A 17,388-nucleotide genomic window follows, 5' to 3' on the forward strand; every position below is an offset into this window, starting at 1 on the left:
GTTCTCAAATAGCTTAGAATTTCATGAGACAAACAGACTAATACGCCTAAGGCAATGAAAGCAGTTCAAGACCCCATGTAAAGAAGCTGCCATTGTACAGCCAGACCAAACATTCTATGCAAGCTCAGAGGAAAGGGAGAGAAATGAGATCTAGAATAGCAAGGGAAGACTTTTGGCTGGATTGAGACTGGAATTATGTGCCCTGAAAGTTGTGCAGGATTTAGGTGGGGTGGCAACAAAGAGAAAGGAATCCCAGTGACGGACACCCAGGTAAAAGCTCAGAGGTAGACTTAGTCTGATATGTCTCACCAGGCAGAAAGAAGGGCCTCAGACAGACTCTTAGCGGCAATAGTGACGAAGCCACCACCCTTTTCTTCAAGCTTCAGCATTAATAGTTCCCAAGTCCTCATTAGGTATTCATTAAAAGTATATTAGTGAACATATACCAGGTTTCCAGTTACTAGTCCTTTGGTCATTTTTGTACATCGTTACCTTTTCAGGGAAGGGTCTAAAGCTGTGCTATCCAACACAGTAGCTACTAGACACATGTGGCTCTTGAGCCCTTATAATGCAGCTAGTGCCACTGAGGAACTGAATTTCTCATTTAATTTAAATTTTAAACATGGAAGTGGTGTAAAATATTTTCCATTGAACCCATCTTTATTGTTTTGGGGAGGACTACATTTTACTTCAGCTATGACACTGCATAAGGTATCACTGTTGTATTAAAGTGTGTATGTCCACTTTATTTTGTTTAATGTGGCTACTAGAAAATTTTAAATGACATATGTAGCTCATGTTGTATTTCTCTTTGACAGCACTGGTCTAGAGCCTTACCACTCAATGTGGTCTGGTCAGCATGAGGTGGGAGCCACCCCAGACCTTCAGAATCTACTAGTTTACAAATATCCCCAGGTGATTCAAATGCAGTCATAGAAACACTGAGCTGGATGACTTAGAAGACAGTCAGGCTTCTGGTGGTTACCCTAGCATGACTCCCATCCTTCTGGGGAGGAGAGGGGAAGGATGTAGGGGAGCAGCAGGGAGATCCCTGCCTGCCACTGTGATGTCACAGAGTTAAACCTTATGTGTCAGCCAGCCCCACCCTGACTGGTGTTCTGACTGCAGGACATCCTCTCCATCCCCTCCAGCCCACCTCACACCACCTTACCCCTCTGCAGGCGAGAGGGGACCTGATTCATCTTCACACTAGATACTCATTCCACGCAACCAGCTAAGACAGAGCAGAAGAAAAACTGAAATATCATTGCCTCCAGAACTTCAAAAGTGAATGAGCAATCCTCAACTGACGCAAAATGTTTGTCTCACCCAGAAGGTGGGTACCTTGATTTTTGAAATCTCATGACTATCTCATGTGTAGTACTCTTCATGTGGGATTTGTAAGACAGGTTATAAAAATTAATCAATCTATTTCACAGGCTCACGGTAAGGAGCTTGTGAACACACTACAGGATTATACAAAAGGGAATAAAAATGTATTACGCAAGACCAATTTTTATTGATAAACCTGAAAATGTCTGTACCTTGGCCTCTTCCTTTTTCAGCTTCTTCCCTTAAAACTTTCTTTTCTTTTTCCTTTACTTCTTCGTCTTTTCCTCTCTGCTACCAGGGGTTCTTAGAGCCCTCTAGCTTTTCTTTTTTCCATCTACCTGTATGATTCCTTTGCTAAAATCTGGTCCCTGGTAAAAGGCCCAGTGGTGATGGAAACAAAAGAAACTTGTATCATTCTATGGAACTGAAAGAATAGACAGTGAGTTCTCTGACAGGACTTAACGGGGAGGCATCCCCATGGGCCTGCTAAAAGCCAGCTCTGGACCGGAATCTGCAGGAACTAATGAGGAGAGCATGACCAAGGCTCTTTCTGGTCTCAGAGAATCTGAAAGAATCTGCAGGGGTCCTTCCACACCCAAGAAGACCCTCACAGCCAGCAAAGATGTCTTGGCTTGTTTAAGGTAGAATCCACATCTGGAAGTGATTTGCCTCCGGTTTGAAAAAGTTGGGAACTGCCAACTTGCAGCTCAAAGGGTTCCTAAAAAAGCAAATGTTGTTCATTATCATATATCTTGCCTTTCTCAAGAGAGAAAAATGAAGCTTACAGTTAACCAGAGAAATACACACACACACACACACACACACACACACACGCAGGTACACAGAGCAAATGTGGTGTGCTGTTCATTGGCTGGAAGTTAGGGATCCCAGAAGAAAGGATAAGATATAAGACCTAAAAAGGGGACACATCTGGGACTGCAGAGCAGAGCTAGTGGTTCTGAAGAGCTATCAGAGTATGGGCTCAGCCAGCCCCCTAGCTCAGAAGCAGCCCAAAGTGAATAGCTCATCAATAGAAGAACTCTCAAAAGTGGATAAGATGATGATAGAAAAAGCCAGCCAGAGTAAATTTCACTGTTTTATTATTGGTTTATGAGGAGACACACATAGGGAATACAGGAGAGTCTGTTTATGAGTCTCTATGTAAAGTATAAAGTACATTTCATCCATTGCCTCATTCTGTGTGACTTTCCATAACCTGCCCTGCAAAGTGATCAGCTGGGTAAGGTATGTACTATGCTTCTCCTTTACCAAGGGGCAGCCTGGCGTTCAGTCAGGAAGTTTTGACTATTGACTCCACCATTCACTAGCACTGTGGCCTTGAGCAAGTCAAACGCTCCAATCCGATTCCTCCTGTCTAGAATGGGAGCGGCCACCTCTCCCTCAGCGTGGTGGTGAGAAGGCAATGAGATGTTTGCGAAGAGTCCAGCAAGGTGTGTCTGGTACACGGTGTGGTTCCCTTCTCTTTCCTTTCCACTTTCATTCTACTTCTTTTGACCTTCACAGCAGAACTATGAAGGACAACTCATTCTCCTAATTTCTCTCTGAGGAAACAGCCGCTTAGTGGGTAAAGTAGTGACTAGAACTCAGATCTGCTGAGGGAGGGGTTCATGGTCCCGACGTTTCCCCTGTTAGATCCAAGAAATGCGGCAAAGACATAGCCTTGCTTTAGAAGAGGGGCCGTAACTGTAGGGGAAGGGCAGGGGGAGGGAAATGCTGACTTTGCATTCCACAGCAACCCAGCACGCCCTGACCTACAGGCCTGGGTGTGAGGAATTTATCGATGACCCAGTCTCAACACTCCTTTCTGCCAAGCCTTGCCAGGGCAGCAGAGCAGCCGCCCGCCCTGCCAGCCGGCCAGCACTCGCGGCCCGGCCCCAGCCCCAGCCCCAGCTTGGCGCCCATGTGGCGGCGTCCTCTGCCGCGCGCGGTCTCATCCCCAGGCCCAGTGGATCGCCCTCCCTCCAGTGAGCTCTAGACAGTTCTCTGGGAGGGCCCCGGGACACGGTTCTCATCAGACCCAGGAGGACCCACAGGAAGAAAGGGCCCCAGCTCCCCGCCCCACCCGCTGGGGAACTCTAGGCTGTTCGCCAAACAATTCAAAACAGGCTCGCGGCGCGTCGCCGTGGCAACGCGCGCCCGTTGCTAGGCGACAGGGGCGCCGTAGTAAACCGAGAGAGGGTGTTACTCATCCAGCCAGCGCGGCGGAGGGGAGCGGGCGGGGAGTCTGCTGGGCTCTGGCACCGCGACTGCCGGGGCGGGGGAGGAGGAGAGAGCAGGAAAAGAAGGGACCAGGGCGGTGCACGCAGAGTGGAAATGGGGCGGCGCAGCCTTGCCCGTTGGTGCCCGCGCCCAGAGCATTCCTCGAGAGGCCACTTGCGTTAGGACCCCGTCCTGCCCCGCCCCGCGGTCCCCAAGAGCCCCGAGTCCCAGCAGGCCCCGAGGGCTCAGTCACCCGCGCGTGAGCGATTGCCCCACAGGATGTGCAGATGTGGCTGCGCCTCTGATTCACTCCAGCTGCTTAGGGCATGGAAGAAAGGCGGCTTCCTCTCCTGGAAATGACTGCTAGAGCAAAAGTCCTCAAACAATTATACTGAAAAGCGGAAAGGGAAAGGCGACAGAGAGGAGAGGCCCCAAAATGCTGTTCTTGGGTCCTTCCCACTGAGTATAACTAGAAGTGTTCCCAGAACTCGTTTTTATTCTGTGAGCATTTGAGGCCATGTGGACATTAAACATGGTTACAGTTGAGATTAATCAGAAGCTGGGAAATCCCAGAGCTAAATGTCCAACAGTGATGTCAATATTTTGGCCACTCAGTATGGGCATTTTGGTGGCATTACTCTTCCCTTCCAGCTGGGAGGCCAATATCAAAATGTTCTGTGTGACTTTATGTTATCTTCATCAGTGAAATGAGTCAAATATGAGGCATTGAAGTAAAAAATTGTAATTAGAGCTGTAAAATCTCAGATGGTTCAAAATACATCATCCATAAGGGCTCTAATCCACAGGGAATTACGGAGCTTGGGAAAGGACAAAACATTTCCAATCTGTCACTGGCATTTAAGCAATGTGTTTGTACCCTGATCTCTGTGAACTAAAGATAATACTCACTCATGAGATCATTGCTGTTTTTTGGGCTTTGCTCATCAATAAGCAGGAATGTTTCCACAGGTGGGAGGAAATGTACTGGCAGAGGATTTGTTTGAGGACAGGACAGCGCATCTGTATAGAAAGGCAGAGGGTGTGTCTGTGGACCTATGGACCCTCTTTTTAGCTTCTCACTGCTAAATCAGGAGGATTTGTGTCTTCTTTAGCAATAGATGGCTGTTTGGACACTTTACTCACATCTTCACCCCTAGGCTTCCTAATTGTATTCATGAGTCTCGTTTCCATTACAAATTTCATTCCTTCATTCATGGATGTTAGGGCTAAGTTCTGAGGATCCACAATGAATAAAACATAGCTGCTAATATTTCTAGCTACTTAAAGTCAAGTGAGCATAACAGACAAGGAAACCATGTGATGAGTTACATGAGAGAGGCACACAGTAGAACATGCAGGAACAGACAACAGGGGCCTGTAGATCAGAGCCAGTGAGAGCCCAAACATTTACACTCCACTCTAGTCTTTTATCTGCTAACAAGAAGGAGTTAGTAAATGGGGCACGGGTCAGAAATCTGACACCTAGAAGAAGGACAGGGGTCCTACTGCCAGGGAGGGCAAGTGAACATTTCTTGGGAAAAGATGCCAGTATGGATAATGTGGAAAAACCCCAGTGAATCCCTTCGCCCCAGGCTTTGACATTAGGGAATGATGCGCTGTACACTTCTCTGGCCCAGTATTCTTACCCATTGTTTTAATCACCTCTTATCTACAGTGTCATCACAAAACAATAATTTGAATCACTGTTTACAAAGTATGTGTGGGTATCCCAAGACCAGTGTTTCTTTTTATGAATACCTATGAAATATGGTTTTGTACAGTGCAGGGAACAGTGACTGAGAACCTTAGCAAACATAGGTAGGTCCCAACCATTGGCTTTGTGATGTCTTAAGTGTTGAGTTGCATATCTATTCCTGTGGAGATTATTCTAAGATGGTAACAATCCAACATGCAGAAGTTAAATACTGCTTTGAGATGTGGAATCTTCATGTCTGTGCTGAGTCATGAGCTTCTGAGCTGAACCTAATTATATTTATGTTGCATTGACCAGCAATTACTTCTTCTGTTCTAAGAGGGGAAAGAGAAGAAAAAAATATTAACATGCCTAAATTACAATGAAAGGAAGTGAGTGGGACGCCGGGCTCTGATTTGTGTGGCCAGGCAGAGAAAACTCATGTTTTGTAAAAAAAAAAAAAAAAAAAAAAGAAAGAGGAAATTAGATGTTGTGTCCGAGGATCCTTGGGGAAGGGAGGATTGGTCAATTAGTAGCCAGCCAGCCAAGCACACACACAAAATGCACAGCCTCCCAAGGGGTGGATTCAGGCTTTGGGGAAGGCCGAAAATAATAAAATTTTGGAGGCCCTCTTTAAGAAAAATAATATAAAATGACAAGTACAAATTAGGCAACAGGGTCTTGGAAGGGGCCGGAGTAGGTGGGGGACCACAAAGCTGAAGTTTAACTAGTTCTATTCTAAATCTACCTCTTGGCCTCCTCATGGAACCCACTTAGGACTCGGGCCCCTCCCATCCCCTTTTCCCTGGAGAAGGCAAATTTCAGACTATTAAGTCAAAGGGGGTGCGGTTTATGAGCAGAGGTAATAAAAACCAAAGACATAAGACTGTGCCAAACGGTGACTCAAGCGGGATATGAGAAGTGTCTGCAAGTAGTTGAAGGGTGTCAGCGGAGAGAGGGGGAAAGAATTGTTCCCTGTTCTGAGGTGAACAGGGGATGAAGATACGATTAAAGAAAAATGTGCACAGAATTCATCAGGAAACATTGGTAACTGTATTTTCTCATACTGGGGTGTTGCATTTCCCATGGGATGTTCTTAAGGATCTATTGCATCACTGAAAACTGTAACTGGCCACAAAAAATGTGCAACAGAAAACAATCCTACAAGACATCCTCCAGGGAGCACCTGGCTGCCCCTAGTTCATTCTGAGCTCCGAATTCCACAAGGCTGACACATACCTTCTATAGATTAGAGTGTGGGGAGGAGGCCAAACTAAGAAAAAGACAAGAGTCCAGCAGGGAGGAGCTGCCACTTCCATCCATATTTGGGGACTGGTGTGTGTGGGGGGGTGGGGAACACATGACTGAAGAGGAAATATCTGAGGAGATGGTGCCACCCAGTGTTGGGAGGGAAACTAGAGCCAGGAGAATAGCAGCCAATTCCACCGTGAATAGTGACCACAAAATTCCTGCTCCCTTCTCCCAAAAGACAGAGAGTTCTGTCACACTGAATAAAAGGTCATCTGGGTGATACAGGACCCTGGGCACAAGCTTATGTGTGTCAAATATGCTGTTAACATCAGTCTGAGGAGAATAGAGGATATATTGGGTGACAGAAATGAGATCCAGAGAGACTTGTTTGGCTAAAAGGCAGACTAATTCAAACACTGAGGGGAGCCTGTCGTTGATTTCCTAAACTTAATGCACAAATATAGAATGGGGAAAACCAGACTTGGTTGGTGTCGAAACTGGAAGAGGAGGGGGTAGGGCAGGATCGGGTATACAGGGTTTCATTAAATGTTAGCCCCAAATGAGTCAGTCAGGTGTCATGCTGTGCTACATTAACTCCGTGGCTACATATTTGTCAATCTGTTCAGCTTTTCACTGGTTGTTAGGTCAGAGTGGGACTTCCAAGCTCCTTACATGCAGAACCAGAAACCAGAAATCCATCCTTGGGTATATACTAAGAGCTTCCTACACATTACAGATTCCTGGGCCTCACCCCAGAACTAATATGGAATCTCAGGATGGGGCCCAGGAATCTGAATCTTTTCCAAAGTTTCAAAGATTGTTCTGATGCTTAATCAGAAATGAGAACTACTGCTTTCCAATAAAGAAGAGGACTATACAATCAAGACAAATAATTATAAAGAAATATAGAAAGTGTTATGAGAGGGGTACAGTGTGACGAGGACATAGAGGAGGGAACTATTCTTAGGGAGAAAAGAAACATTTTCAAAGAATGTGTGACTCAATCTTGATGAGAGGCTTATCAGCAGGTAACAAGTTTGAAGACATTCCAGGTAGGTGAGCATCTACAAAGGTCAGAGGATGAAAATTCATGGGGTGTTTAGGGAATCCATGGGGTACAGAATGTTTCCCACTCTTGTCATCCCAATTAATTAGTACAATTTTTGAGGACAGAAAAAACAACTTATACTTCTAGGGGCATGGGTAGCAAAAATATATACAATGAACCTCTCACTGATTTGTCAGATTTTTTTTTTTTTAGAAGCCCTTTTTAAAAAAATAAAAATTGTCATTCCTTTGCCTGAAGATTGGGAGAGAAAAGGTAGATAGCTGTAGCATTGCTGGCCTTGGAATTCATTTCTCTCCTATCCTACTCCATCTGCATCCCCACCTCCACCCCCACCCAACACTCTCAGCATTCCATGGGGAGGGATGGTGCTAACAATCCTTATTAATGAACTAACTGGGGGGTGGAGACCACCATGACACAAGGGAGCTATTTTGCATCCATGGCTCCATGAGGCCCTGACATTGCAGATAATAGAGCTTATTAAAGGGATGGAAAACCCTACACAAGGGAATGGGAACCTTTGTAACAACGATCCTATCCTATTTTCTGTGTTTGCCATAAAATCAAGCCCAGTCCATTCACACCAGTTACCTAGGGAATAGCCGTTAGATGGAAACTAGATCATCATTGACTTTTTGAAGCAACTTCCCTCTGTGAATGCAGGTCCTTGCTTCTATGTGATTAATCCCAGATCCCCATTGGCAAGCTCTCCTGTGTAATCTCCCAGAACAGCTGGGCCATGATTACAGTGTCAATTATTAAATGCCCAAGGTTCCTGCAAGGCAGCATTTAATCATGAGGCACTCAAAAAGAAAAAAAAGAAAAAAATGAGCTAGAAGGGGAGAGGGTTAGGAGGGGCTGAGGGGAGGGTGGCAAGCCTAGTTTTCATTCTTTCAACATTCAACCAAAGAGACTTGGAGCGCTGAAGGCATCCTGCGCTCCTTCCAGTCCAAACAAGCTGCAAAACTCTGACCATGGTCAAGGTAACCAGCTTCCCCCTCTATTGCTCAGAACGTACACTGCTTAATTATTTTGTACCTGGTTCTTTTACGTGGTGTGCCTGTCTCATCATTTTGTTGTCTATGTTAAACCTATGTTAATTCCGAGTTTTTCTGTTAATTTATGTTGATGGAAGAATTAGTGACATTTTGGCACACACTATGCACTTCTTAATGATCTGAATCCAAGTGTCAGGGAAGCCACTATTTGTCCCTTTTCTAGACAGTAGAATCACTTTGGCCTGGGGCTTGTCAGCATATGCAAAGCTATAACTTTTCTTATAGCTGCTACGTCTTCTGATCACCTTAAGAAAACCATTGCAAAATTAAATTTGTTCTTCCAATTCAAGAGGTATGTGGATCTTGGAAAGAAAAGGCATGTTTGGGGGAGGGAAATAAAATATGTGATGAGGGGTACTATAGGTATTAAAGATAATTCTTAAAAAGGCTCTTGAATGGATTCCCATTCGATTATCAAGATAATCTTGAATGAGTCTCCTTGTGTCTATCCTTGGTGATCATTCCTTCTGGAAGCAGCCTGTTTGAGCTTCATTCCAAGCTCTTTTTCATCCTGTTTCTCAAATCACTTATTCCTTAAATAAGTTGGCACCCTGGTGCTGCAAAGTGCTTGTACATGGTGTGGGGTTCATTATTTCTGAGTAATAACTTACAAATATGTGTAACTTGAAATGTATTGAAGGTAGAATTAAAATCTGATGTGTTGTGATAGTAAACAAATTTCCAAGCCAAATAAGATTGAAAATAAAATTGTTGAAAATGCAGAATTGCCTAAATCCTTAGTTCAATCTTTATACAAAATGATTAAAGAAGATGTTTCACCTAGAAGTCTATTTCCTATTCAAGCAATGGATATATTAATATAATTAGAAAGGATAACTCATAGTACCAAAACAATGACTAAAACCAATAGCATTTTCATAACTAAAAACAAGTTGAAAACATTCTTTTTTGACTCCCGTATCTGGTAATATATTTCTTCCTACCACATGCTGTATTTTTCAGTTCTTACCAAGGTCACCCAGTTTTGCAGTGTGACCACTCCTGGTGGATTTAATTTGTTGAGTGCTTAAAAAAAAAAAAATCATATTAGCAGATTGCTTTCCAAACTCTTTTCTCTTTGCATACTGGTTTTTACATACATATGAATCTTGTATATTCCTTACTGCCAGAAAATAATCTTGCACTTTGTCTGCAGTATGCACTGTTTTAGTCCCTGTAAATTCTGAAGAACAAACTGTTATATTTTGCAGATAAAGTTCTCTGTTAAATGTAGAAACGTTAAGCTCTGGAGATGATGAGAGAGGCAGATTCATGGGCCTATCCCATTTAGCTATGGTTTTATTTGTATCTGTTAAACTAAGCAGATTTGGGTCTGATTAATTCTGATATGAGAGCTCCCCTGGGAAGCTCAAGGTGGTTTACTTTAAGGAGCATCTGTCAGCAACGAATTGCGGGCTTCGTTTCCATTCAGGATGTATTACTACAATAGTACACACTGCTCTATAACAAAGTGTAAGACCTGTCAGATCTCTTTATTTTTCTAAAGCAAATTCAATCTGGCTCCAAGTCACCACTCCCCAAAGTTAAAATGTCTAACATTGGTCATTTTTCAACTAGCCCTCCTCTTCTCTTAGACTAAAACATGAGGAGGAAGTCAGGGGCTCCAGCCAGAGCCACACGGGCCACAGGTCTCTCTGCTGCCACTATGAGTCAAGCACTGGTACTGCACCGAGCTGTGGCAACGCCCCTCCAGGTTCCACCCCATCCACCACGGTCACCCTTGCTGTGGCTCCAGGCCACAACACTTGGGGTCCAGCCTCCATGGGCACCACGCAGCCACCTCCCATTTGAGATTCTGCCATCTCAGTGGCAGTGGATGGGCGATGGACCCAGATAACCACATTTCTCAGAACCCACAGCTCCCTCCCCTCTCCAGGGGCTTCAAGAGCCCCACACCCCAGTGGGTCCACTGCTCTCTTTTATCCTCAAGGCCCCAAAGCCTCTCTCTGCACAACCCCCCCCCCCCCGTCCCGTGATTCGACTTAACATTCGCTAATAGGACATATCCCCCCTTTACTCCTCTCAGAGGAATCTATAATGCAGGGAGGAAGATACCAAAACCTCACTTTCTCACAATAACAAACACCTCAGCAAGTCACTGCTACCACCTTTCCATGCAGGCAAAACCACAAATAATCACCAGCAAGAGCGTTTAGAATGCTCCCTATTCTTTGTCTCCACCTGATATATACTGGCCTCAGTGGCTCAGTCACATTCTGACTGAGATTGCCTGATGCTTACTCAGAGCATCTTCAATAAGCCTTTTAGTATAAGAAGGTCCAGCTTAAATAAACACCACTGCTATGGCGCCCACTCCAGGCCACTCCTGAAGCCACGCTTCCACACGGCTGCTTGGAGAAAACTCCCCGCAGCTGGCTGTGCCTGTCATGTTGGAGAAAAGTGGCTTGAACTTAGGGGACCGTAGGGAAGGGTGTCCAGATCTCCAAGGAGGCCCGGAAATCAGGCTCTCCACCTGTTTGTCTGTTACAGATGGAACTCCCGACGGGCCTCGCTGGCCAACGGACATTCCTATCTGCCGTCCTCAACCTGCTGTCACTCAGCCTCTCCACAGCATCCCTGCTCAGCAACTACTGGTTTGTGGGCACACAGAAGGTGCCCAAGCCCCTGTGCGGAAAAGGTCTGGCAGCCCAGTGCTTTGATGTGCCAGTGCCCTTGGATGGGGGCAGGACCAACAACACATCCTCCCAGGAGGTGGTACAATACAGCTGGGAGACTGGGGATGAGCGCTTCTCCTTCCGTACCTTCTGGAGCGGCATGTGGCTATCCTGTGAGGAAACAGTGGAAGAACCAGGTAGCCTCCTCACCCCAGCTGCCTGACCTTTCCCCCTCAAGGGATCTTCTGTAGGCAGAGAAGCAGTGGGAAGCAGACAGCACTCCCCCACACCCCACCGGCCTCACCCCCAAGCTCACTGTCTCCCACCTCTGTGTTGTGTCCCTTCTCCTTAGGTCGAACGTCCATCTGGCTTTTCAGCTCCTGCCTAGTAGACTTGCTGGTTTAAAATAGCTTACCCTTAAAGGGTTTCATTTAGACTTTCCACGTTATGAAAATTTCCATTCTAGCAAACTAGAATTGCTGTTCAGAGACAAAACAAGGAGACATAACAATTACCGAAAAAGCCCTGCTCTGCCCAGCTGTGACCTCATCTGTGTAATTCCGTTTCTACAGGCCTTGATTTTATCATTAGTGAGATGGAAGGATCAGAGTAGATCACCTTTAGAGTCCCTTCCTGCTCCTCTCCCTCCAACAGGGTTTTCTTATTCTAAGTATTCCTGTTACACCACTAATTTAAAAGGCAGGGAACCACAGCTCAGAAAGGGTAACCAGCGGCCTTCGAGGAGCTGCTGACAGAGCGTCCCAGGGCTCCTGCCACTCAGCACATACAAAGTGGGGACTGTGTCAGCACGCCTCAGTTACCGTGCAGGCTTCACGTTAGGAGTGTAGGAGTTGGCCGAGGACACCCCCTCCTCCCTGTTCAAAGCACTCAAAGGTCACCTTGTAGTGAATTTTTTCTATAGCCCAGAATCGTGGCCATTTGCGATCTACTACTTCTCCCAATTTGGGCTAAGGGAAAAAGGAGACAGCAGAGGAATACGAGCTGTGTGTGTATTTAACTTTTATAGCTATTATCGTGCCACTTAACACAGCTCCAAACCACAGTCCCTGTAACAATTCAGAGCCATTCAGACCAGTGGTACAGCGGCAGCAAATGGTATTGGTTAACAATAGGATCCTTAACTCTTCCTGACATGGGAACCGGAACATTCCCTGCGTAGGCACTCTCAGGGAAATGTGGTCTTCATTGTCAGGAACTGAGGAGAGAAATGAATCTTGGGTGACTCTTGCCTTGCATTCCTCCATGCATTCTTAACTGCTTTCAAGGAGACATTTACTGCCTGCCTACTACGTGCTGGGCAGGCACTGTGTCAGAGGAAATGGAGCAGTGCCAGGTATGGGGTTGGGGCAAGTTTTCCTCCCGGTTGTCCAAGGAAGCACCTCCAAGAAGCTGGACCTTGTCTGTTTCAGGGGAGAGGTGCCGAAGTTTCATTGAACTCACACCACCAACCGAGAGAGGTGAGAAAGGACTACTGGAATTTGCCACGTTGCAAGGCCCACGTCACCCCACTCTCCGATTTGGAGGGAAGCGGTTAACGGAGAAGGCTTTCCTCCCCCACCCTCCCTTGGGGCTTGTGGCAAGTATGTGGGTTTGATAACAAATTTAGTTGCCATTGAGTTTGGGGCTTCTCTGGATCTCAATCGTGCTGTGCTCTCCTGCTTTCTCTTCTTCAGAGCCCCACAGGGTGACACAAATTCCTTCTAGAGCTGAGTTTCATTCATATGCAGGAATGCAAAACAAGGAATAGCAGAAACAAATCAAGTTCACAAACAAAAAAACCACCAGCAGCTCTAACCCACTCTTGTTGCCAAGTAACCATGTTAAAAAGCTTAGGATTTTCATCCAAGTGTGGAAGGAAGGAATGAAGAAAGGAGGGAGGGAGGAAGGGAGGGAGGAAAGAAACAAAACTGACTGTCCAAAATAAAATAAGGGAATAAAGCAACAAAAAGAATAGGAGTTATGTCCTGGCACGATTTTGTGAAACTTGGATGATTTCTTCTCAAATCTCCCTAACAGTTTTAGTCAATCAAGTTTACTTGATTATGTATTGGGCACTGAGCAGAGTGAGAGCTGTGGGGCGACAGCAAAGAACCCCAAATTAAGAAACGTTCCCAGCTGATTTTGGTGTTGTCTTATTCTCTTCTCTGATGCTGCGAGGCTTTGCTCCTCTAATAAGCAGCATTTGTTCGCCGTTTGTGCAGTTACTTAACTGGCAGGGTGAGGGTTCTTCTTCCTGTGGTTTCCCGCAGAGATCCTATGGTTATCACTGGGAGCCCAGTTCGTCTACATCGGACTTGAACTCATCAGCTTCCTCCTCCTGCTAATGGACTTGCTGTTCACTGGGAACCCTGGCTGCGGGCTCAAGCTGAGCGCCTTGGCAGCTATCTCCTCCGTCCTGTCAGGTGAGCGCCCCAAAGCTGGAGAGGGTGGCTGTCCTCTGCTGCCTTTGAAGCATTAGCTGGCAGGCTGGAGTCTGTCCAGAAGGGAGGGTGGAGGCGCCCAAAGGCAGCATAAAGAATGGAGGTATGAGGTACATTACAGGTGTCTTTCCTTTTCAATTGAAATAATACAAAATTTTACATGGGATCATTATGTACTTCACAAAATGATTTAGCTCTAGGTTCTTCTCATTTGCAAATGTTCTCAATATGTAAATTATTTGGTTCACTTTTCAGTTGTGACATACACACAGCTTTGCAAGCCTGTTGGCTAAAGTAAGAGATGCATATATAAATCAGGAACAAAGCTCACATGGGGGTATGGGTGGGAGGTAAAGTGAGCAGCAGCCCTGAGTGCAGAAACTTTCTCCATAGGTCCAAACCTCAAGTCTAGGGCGGCCTATTGCAATGATACACATTCAGGGAGAAGCCCCCATTACACATTAGTCTTCCTGCAAATGCGGTGGCAAATGGGAAATGGAACGCCTCAACACAGGCTGCACCCGATGCGAAATGAGGCGGCTGCTCCAAAATCATGCTCCCTGTAGATGACGATGCCAGCCTTTCTCTAACAGTGCTGCCTTCCTGTTCCCTCTGCAGGCCTTCTGGGGATGGTGGCCCATATGATGTATTCACAAGTCTTCCAGGCAACTGCCAACTTGGGTCCAGAAGACTGGAGGCCACACACTTGGAATTATGGATGGGCCTTTTAGTAAGTGCTGATCTTCTTTTGAACCTTTCAGCCCCTTCCACAGGCAACCTTCAGTAGATTTGCTCCCCTTAACAATATCCTTGCTCCGTGTCCTTCTGCCTTTTCTTCATCCGTCATCCCAGAAGCCTGTCAGTCGGGGGCTGGACCATCAGGCCACACCCATTCTTCCCCCACCTTCTGAAGAGGTAGAGAGAATTCCTCTAGCTTGTTTTCTGAGGCTGTTGTCTAGTCCAGTGTTTCTGCTGGTACAGCTATAGCAATTGTTTCTTTACCTGATAATTGCCCTTGGGAAAGGAGGTTGATTTTGTATGGTTTATAGAAATGATGCTCTGTATTTTATATATTTCATGATTCATGGTATTGAAGGACAGAGAAATGGAGAATTAGCCTTGAAATTTGGATTGAATTCCATCCCCTTTGGAATTGCTTATTCTCCAATAATGAAGAGTAACTTCTTCCTACCTCCCTCCCTATCCACCAAACTGTGTTAGAAATAAAACTTTGCCTACCAGTCATTCTCTAACCCTTAAGAAACTAAAGGGTCAGCTGTTTTAGGTTTCTCTTTAAAAATAAAAAGCAGCAACCATGACAAAACAAGTACAGTCGAGGTAAGCATGCCCTTTATTTAAGAGTCCCTCCCTTCTCCCCTGAGGAACACTATTCACTACAGGTGCCAACTTGGACTTGCATTAACTGTCGGGATAAGTGCCAAGTACCTTAACAGTGTTCGAAAGAAACAGCACTGGGCTCCAGCTGCCACGCGAAAGGAGGCAATACGGAAACCCAGCCATGTCTGTTACGAGATCCTATCCCTTTTCTTATAGGGTAACATGTGCATCTTGATTGCGTCTTTGGTCTACTCCACCAGCCACCTTCTCAGTTTAGCTCATTTTCCAGACCCACCACTTCTCACCTTTTGTCTGTCGACATTTTGTAGTCTGAGCTTTGCTGTTGCTGCAAAGCTCAGACTACAAACCTCCCATTAGAGGCATCCAGCCTGAGTCTACTCAGTCTGTCAGAAGCAGCAGATGGGAACACGCAGCACCAGCGTGTGGCCTGGCTTTCACCATCATCACTTGGCCTCATGAAATCCCTCACTAACCTCACACAACTTCCTGTTTCCTGGGCTTCCCAGAATCACAGGGAGACTTAGGGGTTTGGCTTTCCGAGTTTTTAGGACTGTGTTGGATCAAGGTCCCTGGTGTCTTTCTTTCTTTTGTTGAGTCCATGCAGCTTCTCTTCATCTTCGGCTTCAATTCTATGTATTATAAACTCCCTTAAGCCGAGAACATTGTTTCCGTAACAGGCAAATGCCACTAGTACAACCTATAATACTGCCCAATTTGTAGCAAATGTTTCCCTAGGGCTCTCACAGACTCAACTGTGTCCTCCCTTAAGACTGCTAAGCTCCAAACAATGGGAGAGGAGGGATGATCACTCTGATTGATATCTGAGTGAAGGAAAATCTTTGGCAGGGTGTGTGTGTGTATAGGGGGTGGGGGGAAGGGGAGGGAGGGATACATTGGACTCTGTACACTGCATACAGCTGAGCTGCAGGTCTATGGAATCTTGGGGATTATACAAGGGTAACTGCAGCTTGAGAAACAGTAGTCAAAAAAACTGTGTGTGTGTGTGTGTGTTTATATATGTAAAAAATAGGCACACCAAGTATAGAAAAGCACAGCACTGACAACCAATTCGGTAAAAACGAATCCATCGAACTCCCAGTCTGACTTTACGTGAGTCTCTCTTTTACCACAAAGCATCCAGAATGTACCTAAGACAGACCGGATTTTCCTCCTGCCCACGTACCTACAACATGGGGGAAGGCAGCACCTCAGGCCCCTAAATCCGTAAGAGGCATCAGCCTCATTTACTAGTAGGAAGGGATCACAGCATTTTTCTTACAAACCTGTGAGAAGGGCTCTTACTATCCAATTTTTTGGTATGTTTGTCCCTAGCACAGCCTGGGTTTCCTTCACCTGCTGCATGACATCAGCTGTCACCACCTCCAACACATACACCAAGCTGGTGCTGGAGTCCAAGTGCAAGCACAGGAAAAGCTTCAAAGGAAACCTGAGCTGCCCACCACATCATCACCAGTGCTTCCTCCAGCAGCTGTCATGTGCAGCCCACCCAGGGCGGCCTCTGACCAGCTACCACCAGTACCACCATCCGCCCACCCGCTCTGTCTCTGAAGGAGTTGACTTCTACGCAGAGCTACACAACAACGAATTCCAACAAGGCACCAGCCAGGGGCTAAAAGAAGAGCTGGCTGGGTCATGTGTAGAGGAAGAACGGTGTTAGCAGTATGTGGGTTTGGAGAGCAGGCTGAGCCCAACCTTACATGTGTGCTTGTTATCAACATGTGTTTAAGCCAAAGTCTGTTTGTTGGGCATGGTTTTTAGAGGTTAAGAATAAGGGTACGCTACAGGATGAGTCCAAAGGCACGGTGTCAGGGGCCACTGTCCCTGCTCCTTCACAGCTCTGCCTCTTTTCACTATCCCCCACCTATCGCGTTCAGAATTCCCTTCTCTCTCTTACTGACGGCTTATTATGTGCCAGGTTCTGGATGAAGCATTGAAGATAAAGAGCAGAGTAAAATGCAGTTCCTGCCTTTTAAGGGCTAATCAATCTGGTCATCTGTCTGGGATCTGGTGAAAGGGAGGTGGGCAAATCAGCAGATGATTGTGGCTCAATCTTGCATGATGCACTTGAATTTCCTAGAAGTCACGGAAGGGAAGATGAAGTCGCTTTGACACGTGTAACACGTCCTCCACACTGCCTATTACATGGCCTGCATCCAAAGAGTGGGTACCCAATGAAAATTAGATACTATCACGGAAGCCATCAGGAGACTAGTATAGATGAGGCTTCTACCCCATGCAGGGACAGGCCTGCTTCCAGAAATGGGCACTGAAGCTATTCAGATAGGACTATGGTTCTCCAGTGGAGAAC

General features: G+C 46.0%; 1 protein-coding gene across 1 annotated transcript; it reads left to right on the forward strand.

The window, feature by feature from the left end:
* The first annotated feature begins 1,196 nt into the window (after positions 1-1,196).
* Positions 1,197-16,868, forward strand: GSG1 (germ cell associated 1). The gene is made up of 6 exons (XM_019744701.2): positions 1,197-1,336; positions 11,135-11,456; positions 12,690-12,860; positions 13,530-13,682; positions 14,319-14,430; positions 16,392-16,868. The coding sequence occupies exons 1-6, from the start codon at positions 1,292-1,294 to the stop codon at positions 16,735-16,737; spliced, it is 1,149 nt and encodes a 382-aa protein (XP_019600260.2). The 5' UTR covers positions 1,197-1,291; the 3' UTR covers positions 16,738-16,868.
* Positions 16,869-17,388: the final 520 nt, after the last annotated feature.

This window comes from Rhinolophus sinicus, linkage group LG02 (genome assembly GCF_036562045.2).
Source record: "Rhinolophus sinicus isolate RSC01 linkage group LG02, ASM3656204v1, whole genome shotgun sequence".
NCBI lineage: Eukaryota > Metazoa > Chordata > Mammalia > Chiroptera > Rhinolophidae > Rhinolophus > Rhinolophus sinicus.